Source organism: Diaphorina citri, unplaced genomic scaffold (genome assembly GCF_000475195.1).
Source record: "Diaphorina citri unplaced genomic scaffold, Diaci psyllid genome assembly version 1.1 scaffold193, whole genome shotgun sequence".
Taxonomy (NCBI): domain Eukaryota; kingdom Metazoa; phylum Arthropoda; class Insecta; order Hemiptera; family Psyllidae; genus Diaphorina; species Diaphorina citri.
In genome coordinates, this window is record NW_007377630.1 from 268,877 (window position 1) to 277,601 (window position 8,725).

General features: G+C 43.8%; 1 protein-coding gene across 2 annotated transcripts; it reads right to left on the reverse strand.

Annotated features, from left to right (window-relative positions):
* Positions 1–683: 683 nt before the first annotated feature.
* LOC108251960 lies at positions 684–2,187 on the reverse strand. 2 transcript variants are annotated; one of them, XM_017442577.2, is made up of 2 exons: positions 1,665–1,920; positions 684–1,337 (listed from the first exon to the last, which is right to left on the reverse strand). In XM_017442577.2, the coding sequence occupies exons 1-2, from the start codon at positions 1,738–1,740 to the stop codon at positions 1,105–1,107; spliced, it is 309 nt and encodes a 102-aa protein (XP_017298066.1). In that variant the 5' UTR covers positions 1,741–1,920; the 3' UTR covers positions 684–1,104. The 2 variants fall into 2 exon arrangements, with proteins under 2 accessions (XP_017298066.1, XP_017298065.1); XM_017442576.2 differs by lacking the exon at positions 684–1,337 and adding an exon at positions 2,013–2,187 and having other exon boundaries at positions 1,368–1,749.
* Positions 2,188–8,725: the final 6,538 nt, after the last annotated feature.

Genomic DNA, 8,725 nt, shown 5'->3' on the forward strand with positions numbered 1-8,725 from the left:
TTTTTTTTTCAAAGATGAGTGTTCCACCGATGTTTTTATTTCTTAGCAATGAAACTGCTGCATTAGACGCATGTGGCCTGTGTCGTAGCATGCCCATCCCGTAGTATGCCTCTCATCAGATGGGCGAGAAGAGACACAATACTTCCCATTTAGGTGCTGGGTCAACACAAGAACACCAGAAAGTAACCCGTTGAATTATTTGCAATTGAAAAACAAGTACAAATTTTTGTCAATGGTGGGATTCGAACCCGGGACCTCCTGCATGGCAAGCAAGCGTGTTACCACTGGACCAACCATGCCCCCTACTCTTTCACACCTTTTTCCTAGGAAGCCTTGGTGAAAATTAATTGGCTTGAATAGGTCTGTGGATTGTTGCGGCTTAAATGTAAACGACATTGAAGGTTCAAGATAGCCAAAATATCCTTCTCATGACCAGAACCACAGTCAGAGCTTAGGTCTTTGAACAATCAATCTGATTGGATGATTTTAAACTTTACAGTAAATCATATTAATCAAAAGTTTTTCTTTGATTGTGGTCCTGGCATTTTTTTTTTTTTTTTTTTTAGAGGTTTGGTAAAAGGGACTGTAACTGCTATGGTCTTATCGTCCCGAAATCGAAGAGAGAAGGAAGACAGGATAGGAAAGGAACTGCAGTTTTTGAAAAGGCAAATTATTAACATTTATTTTCTTCATTTTGTAATTACTATTGTTCTTGTATATTGATGTAAATATAATATAAGTATGTACGTAAACTAAATCACAATATCTTAATTTTTTCATTATTTTTTAAACAAAAATAAACCAAGTAAGTTAAGTAAGGGTACCAATTTCCCATTTAATTAAATCATGACTCCTATTTTAATTAAATAAATAAATTTCTTTGAAAAAAAGTAATACAATAAAATAAAAATTAATAATTAAATAAGTTATAGGCAACTCTTCTTCTGAGGAAATTATTTTTTTTCTTCCCCCCCCCCCCTTGTCTATGGTGTGGTCAGTGAATTTTTTGGGTCACACTAACATAAACTCTTCTTTTTACCCCCCGGAGACAATATGCTTCTAGCATATTGATAGCATTCCAAAAATGGCCAAACCAATTGGGAGTCATTCTGTAGTATTCTTGGACTGTTCGTCACCTTTCGATTGTTCTTTTGGTACTTTATCGGACTCCCCCTTCTCCAACTGGCTTTTCGGAGCAGAGTGTTTATTGGACTGGTCGCCATCTTTCAACTGTACTTCAGTGTCTTTAGGTATCTTGTTGGATGTCCCCTTCCTCACATGGTCTCTTGCTCTTGGTGTAACATGTTTATGTTTACTTTTCCTGGATTTTCTTCTACCACTGTTCAGCAGTCTGTACTTCCACAACAGCCCGGAGACAATATGCTTGTAGCATATTAATGGCATTCCAAAAGTGGCCAAACCAATTGGGAGTCATTCTGTAGTATTCTTGGACCGTTCGTCACCTTTTGACTGTTCTTTTGGTACTTTATCGGACTCCCCCTTCTCCAACTGGCTTTTCGGAGCAGAGTGTTCATTGGACTGGTCGTCATCTTCCAACTGTACTTCAGTGTCTTTAGGTATCTTGTTGGATGTCCCCTTCCTCACATGGTCTCTTGCTCTTGGTGTGACGTGTTTATGATTACTTTTCCTGGTTTTTCTTCTACCACTGTTCAGCAGTCTGTACTTCCACAACACATTAGTGTCCAGCAGCAAAATGAGTTCGGGCACTGTTAAATCCATGTCAGCTTTACAATTTGGTCTTCCTTTTGAAAATGATTCAAATCTAAAGAAAATAATAAATGATGTGGAGAAAGGGAGAAACTCAAAACTCAAATTCTCAAACAATGGGGATATTGGAGATTTTGATTCGATTTGATAAAATGCAAAAATCTCGTATTTCTCGCTTGTGCTGTCAGGTGAAATTTTGAAAATTTGATAATTTTTGAATTTTCAATTTTTTACCGCGCAAATTTTGGACTGCCAATGCCAGAAGCAGTTGGCAGTCTGAGCGCGCTTTTTGACGTCAAAAAATTGATTTGAATCAAAAGAAAATAATCTCAAACAAGAGGGAGAAACTCAAAACTGAGATATAATATAGTCAGATCCTCAAATTCTCAAACAATGGGGATATTGGAGATTTTGATTTGATAAAATGCAAAAATCTCGTACCTATTTCTCGCTCGTGCTGTCAGTTGAAAATTTGATAATTTTTGAATTTTCAATTTTTTACCGCGCAAATTTTGGACTGCCAATGCCAGAAGCAGTTGGCAGTCTGAGCGCTGATTGGTCCACGTCCTTTGTTGACAAATTCGAATCTGGCAAAGCGGGAATTTTCAAAAAAGTGGTAAAAAAATCTGGATTTCTCAGATTCGATCATCAAGACTCTATGTTGCATGTTCATCAAGCCCCAGCTGAAGTGGATATTGTGCAGTTACATGTGACCGCTATACAAAAACCTGTTCATCATCATCTGCAAAAAGGCCCATGTATCTGTCTCCTGAGTTCTTCCCATGCTTTCTTTTATGATTTTGATTTCCTTCTTCTCCAATCCAACAAGTGTGTTATTCTCATTAATCATTAACATTCTTCTTATCTCTGACTAAACTCTACTCTTCCTCACCTTTTTTGAGGGAGCCTTGCTGAATAATTGACTCCAACAGGTATTATAGGTAATACGAGTATTGCCTCTAACAGACTCTGACTATTATATTTTCTCTACTATTTTTTTTTTTTTTTTTTTTTCAAGAAATCAATCCGTGATCAACCGTTGGGTTGGGCAGTCCTGGAGTAGACTTTGATTAGGCCAGCCACTCACTATCAGGTAGACCTGACAGGCGGACCCGATCAGGTGTATCTGATAGACATATTGCACTAATAAACCTGTCCTTTATGCACATATTGTCGAGAGTAGGTAATACATAAAAGAAAAAGTAAAAAGTGTAAATTACCCCCTCCCCATATCTCTCTCTCTCTCTCTCGCTCTCTCTCTCTCTCTCTACCTCACCCCTCTTTCTCTTCTGTGTGATCTGATCTAAAATTATTTACAGGGGTGAGATTTTACAGGGCACGGTCAGCCTAGTGGGTAACGCGCTAGCTTTGTATGGAGGAGGTCCCCGGTTCGAATCCAATAGACATTGCAAAAATTTGGGGTTAAAACTTTGTACTCCTTTTTCGGTAGCAAACACGAGTATTTCAACGGGTTACGTGCCGGTGTTCTCGTGTTGACCCAGCACCTAAATGAGATGTTTGGTGTCTTTTATTGCCCATCTGACGAGGGACATACTACACGATGGGCATGCTACGACACAGACCACACGAGTCTAATGTAGCAGTTGTTTTAGATCTACGAAATAAAAACGGCGAGAAACTCGTCTTTCTTTCTTTTTCTTCTTAAATCCTGCCTCGGTAGTGTAGTGGTCAAGGCGCTCGCCTGGTAAACAGGAGGGCGTGGGTTCAATCCCAGCCGAGGTATGGAATACCTACCTCGGTGGTGTAGTGGTCAAGGCGCTCGCCTGGTAAACAGGAGGGCGTGGGTTCAATCCCAGCCGAGGTATGGAATACCTACCTCGGTGGTGTAGTGGTCAAGGCGCTACCTACCTCGGTGGTGTAGTGGTCAAGGCGCTACCTACCTCGGTGGTGTAGTGGTCAAGGCGCTACCTACCTCGGTGGTGTAGTGGTCAAGGCGCTACCTACCTCGGTGGTGTAGTGGTCAAGGCGCTACCTACCTCGGTGGTGTAGTGGTCAAGGCGCTACCTACCTCGGTGGTGTAGTGGTCAAGGCGCTACCTACCTCGGTGGTGTAGTGGTCAAGGCGCTACCTACCTCGGTGGTGTAGTGGTCAAGGCGCTACCTACCTCGGTGGTGTAGTGGTCAAGGCGCTACCTACCTCGGTGGTGTAGTGGTCAAGGCGCTCGCCTGGTAAACAGGAGGGCGTGGGTTCAATCCCAGCCGAGGTATGGAATACCTACCTCGGTGGTGTAGTGGTCAAGGCGCTACCTACCTCGGTGGTGTAGTGGTCAAGGCGCTACCTACCTCGGTGGTGTAGTGGTCAAGGCGCTACCTACCTCGGTGGTGTAGTGGTCAAGGCGCTACCTACCTCGGTGGTGTAGTGGTCAAGGCGCTACCTACCTCGGTGGTGTAGTGGTCAAGGCGCTACCTACCTCGGTGGTGTAGTGGTCAAGGCGCTACCTACCTCGGTGGTGTAGTGGTCAAGGCGCTACCTACCTCGGTGGTGTAGTGGTCAAGGCGCTACCTACCTCGGTGGTGTAGTGGTCAAGGCGCTACCTACCTCGGTGGTGTAGTGGTCAAGGCGCTCGCCTGGTAAACAGGAGGGCGTGGGTTCAATCCCAGCCGAGGTATGGAATACCTACCTCGGTGGTGTAGTGGTCAAGGCGCTACCTACCTCGGTGGTGTAGTGGTCAAGGCGCTACCTACCTCGGTGGTGTAGTGGTCAAGGCGCTACCTACCTCGGTGGTGTAGTGGTCAAGGCGCTACCTACCTCGGTGGTGTAGTGGTCAAGGCGCTACCTACCTCGGTGGTGTAGTGGTCAAGGCGCTACCTACCTCGGTGGTGTAGTGGTCAAGGCGCTACCTACCTCGGTGGTGTAGTGGTCAAGGCGCTACCTACCTCGGTGGTGTAGTGGTCAAGGCGCTACCTACCTCGGTGGTGTAGTGGTCAAGGCGCTACCTACCTCGGTGGTGTAGTGGTCAAGGCGCTCGCCTGGTAAACAGGAGGGCGTGGGTTCAATCCCAGCCGAGGTATGGAATACCTACCTCGGTGGTGTAGTGGTCAAGGCGCTACCTACCTCGGTGGTGTAGTGGTCAAGGCGCTACCTACCTCGGTGGTGTAGTGGTCAAGGCGCTACCTACCTCGGTGGTGTAGTGGTCAAGGCGCTACCTACCTCGGTGGTGTAGTGGTCAAGGCGCTACCTACCTCGGTGGTGTAGTGGTCAAGGCGCTACCTACCTCGGTGGTGTAGTGGTCAAGGCGCTACCTACCTCGGTGGTGTAGTGGTCAAGGCGCTACCTACCTCGGTGGTGTAGTGGTCAAGGCGCTACCTACCTCGGTGGTGTAGTGGTCAAGGCGCTACCTACCTCGGTGGTGTAGTGGTCAAGGCGCTCGCCTGGTAAACAGGAGGGCGTGGGTTCAATCCCAGCCGAGGTATGGAATACCTACCTCGGTGGTGTAGTGGTCAAGGCGCTACCTACCTCGGTGGTGTAGTGGTCAAGGCGCTACCTACCTCGGTGGTGTAGTGGTCAAGGCGCGAGTCTCTAGCTCTTACCATTCTCGAGATATTTTGTTTACAGACAGACAGACAGACAGACACACACACACGGACCAATGGCTGAAACTTCGGATTTAGGCTCTAGGGACCTCAAAACGTGTTTTGGCACTAAAAACTGACCATCGAAATTTTGACCCGATTACATTACTTTCCTTTCTATATAAGCAAAGTAAAAAGCAAAAGAAAAGAGAAGCGAATAATAGAAAGTACAGTAAAGGTTTAAATAAATCCAATAATTTTTGTAATTTTGCGAGAAAATTAGTTTTAAAGCTTTTCAATTAATTTTTCTTTCCCGAGTACCTAGGTAGATGCATACTGGATTTCCTATGATTGAAAATCTTAATTTTCCAGATTTGTTTTTCTTCTTTCTCTTCCTCCTATTCTTCTTCTTCTTTTTCTTCTTCTCCTTCTTTTTTTCTTCTTCTTTTTTTTCTTCTTCTTTTTCTTCTTCTCCTTCTCCTTCCTCTACCTCCTCCTTCTTCTTTCCCTTCTTTTTCTTCCTTCTTCTTAAGGAAATAATAATAGGAAGGAACCTAATTAAAAATAAAAAAGGATCAACAAAGTAATATGTAGGACTAGGGGTAGATCTTTTTTTATTAAATTAATAATAAAATTAATAATAATTGCAAACAGATGAAATGTAAAAAAAAAAAAAAAACATTAATGCGTTGCCTGCAAGGGAGCTTTGCTCGGGACATTTGATGTGACGTCATCGCCTACGGGAGCGTATGCCGTGACGTCAAAGTTTACGATTTACCGGTATTTTTTAAATCAATTTATCTCGGGATCTAGAAATCGTAGAAGAAAAAGAAAAATTCCGTTGGTCCTCATTTTTCCTGCTCTATGACTTTGAAACACCACCCAAGTAAGCGCAAATGATCTATTACTTGATTTTCGCTCGGACCACCGAGACCCCCAAACCTAAAGAACCGAAATCGATCGCTCGAACCTAACCAGTCAGTACCACCTCTAAGATTAAATATAGAAGGCACAACAAGCAACAAGACAATCACACAAAGCTTCCTTGCGAGTTAAACCGTTATTAAAAAAGTCGTTGCTAAAAAAAAAATGGCATTAAGCGAAATAGACAAAATATTTTGATGTAAGCGGAGGAGGAGGAGGACGAAGAGAATAAAAAAGGTTAGAGGACAAAAAACTTTACACAGGTACCTACTCGGTAGAGGGAAGGAGGGAAGATAGAATAGGGAGGAGGGCAGATGTAGGGAATATTTAGCGTATGGAAGGTAAAGGAGGTACATTGTAGAGAAGAAGGGAGGGAGTTTTAAGCCTGGTACATACGTAGCCCACCTCTATGGCCCAGCACTGGCACTCAACCTCGAGGTGCATGGTTCGAATCTCGCCGGGACTAGGTTAGGATCAATGGTCCTTTCTTCGTTTTGGACGCCTACTAAGCTTACTTAGGGACATTGTGTTTTGAAGTAGTATATTGTAACGCGGTCAAACTTTCTTGACTTTGCGAGGCGGAGCGCTACCGCGCTCCTTAATGTGCAGTTCTAAGGAAAGGGAATATACTCGTTACGATTTTTTTTTTTCGGCCTGATAGGTCAGATAGTGAATCGTTTTGTCGAAGCGAAACTAAGTGAACTTTCTATATTGCAAGTACCTATGTATATATGTACCTATCAAAACTGAGCGATTTATCCTTCAGTCTGATTGTATAGGAAACATCTTAAAGTGTGTAGCAGGCTTTAGAAAGCTTTAGCCTGTGAGTGTAGGTAAAGTAGGTATCTATCTACAACTACACATGACATACCTATACGTATTTATGTAATAGAAATCGCTTCTATCTGTTCACGTTCACGACATTTGCATTATTCGACACAGAATTTCCAGTAGCGACCGGTGCCAGCATGGTAGGTAATTGAGAGCTGGATTATTGCGATATTATGTATTTGGAAAAATCCTACAATGCTGCAGTGAGCACCAAAGTTGTGATATAGTAACACAAAGAAAAGACATTTATTTATTATTTATTTTTTAATACAGCTCTAGTACACTTTATTCCTCCAAACAGGTGGACAACTATCGGGACTTTCACCCGGAACGACCCCACCTGCATCGGAACATGTCTCAAATGTCCAACTTTGGCGGCGTCGAACCCGGACCCTCGGAGAAAGAAGCTCAGTACCGCGAGTACCACCCCGACCGGCCTATCCTACATCGGAACAACTCGCAACTTCATCCCGAAGGCGGCATGGAGTTCAACCCGGAACATGCCGAGCATTTCCGACATTTCCCGAGTGAGCGCCCGGTGTTACATCGGAATCATAGTCAGATGAGCAACTTTGGCGGGGTGGAACCTGGCCCGTCCGAGTTTGGCGAGAATTATACAGAGTACCACCCGGCCCGGCCTGAAATACATCGGAATATGAGCCAGATGTCTAACTTTGGCGGGGTAGAGCCTATCCCTTCCGAACAGGTAGGTGGAATAGTTTGTACTTAACAAAATTATTGACACTTGGTAAGTGGATGCACTGTACAAAAAGCCCACTCCGAGGCTTAGCTGTAGGGGCTCAGACGATCTGACAGACCTAAGTCTGACAGAGCGCGGTCTGAAAAACTTCCGACCGAGGTCTCTCGGTGGCTGGTATACCGGTTAGGTGATAGAGAACGCCTCTAGTATTAGTCGCCTCGTTATTTTTCATTTATTTCCCTACCTCGGTGGTGTAGTGGTCAAGGCGCTCGCCTGGTAAACAGAAGGGCGTGGATTCAATCCCAGCCGAGGTATGGAATTTTATCCTCAATATAATTTGAGAATTTGACCACAATAATAGTAGTAGCCTACTGCTGGAGTAAAGGGACTTTTCAGTCCTATGCGAGCAGTATAAATAAGCACTATTACTATCTACTGCTGGAGTAAAGGGACTTTTCAGTCCTATGCAAGCAGTATAAATAAGCACTATTGTTATTGTTATTGTTATTTCCTCCCAACAGGTGGAACAGTATCGAGACTTCCATCCTGAACGACCTCACCTACATAGGAACATGTCTCAAATGTCTAACTTTGGTGGAGTCGAACCTGTCCCTTCAGAACAGGTAATTGAAAATGTAATTTTCTATTGTGTACTGTACAGGTATAGCCTGGAATCAGGAAGATCTAACATCTATATTCACTCTTCTTCTTCCCCTTCCTCTTCTTCTTTTTCTTCCTCCCCATATTCTTTTTCCTCTTTCTCCTCCTCCTCCTCTTCTTCTTCTTGTTTTTCCCCTTCCTCTTCTTCCCCTTCCTCTTCTTCCTTTACGCTCGTCACATTTCCTCTTCCTTGTCTTCCTTCAATGATGTTGACTACGAAGTTATTATGCCTGTATATATGCCCGATCCATTTGTGTCTTCTTTGTTCCAAAAGAAGTAATGGAAAGACAAAAAAATAAAAAAGTTTGGAAAAATAATTCTTGGATTTTAAAACGAGTGTCCATCTCCA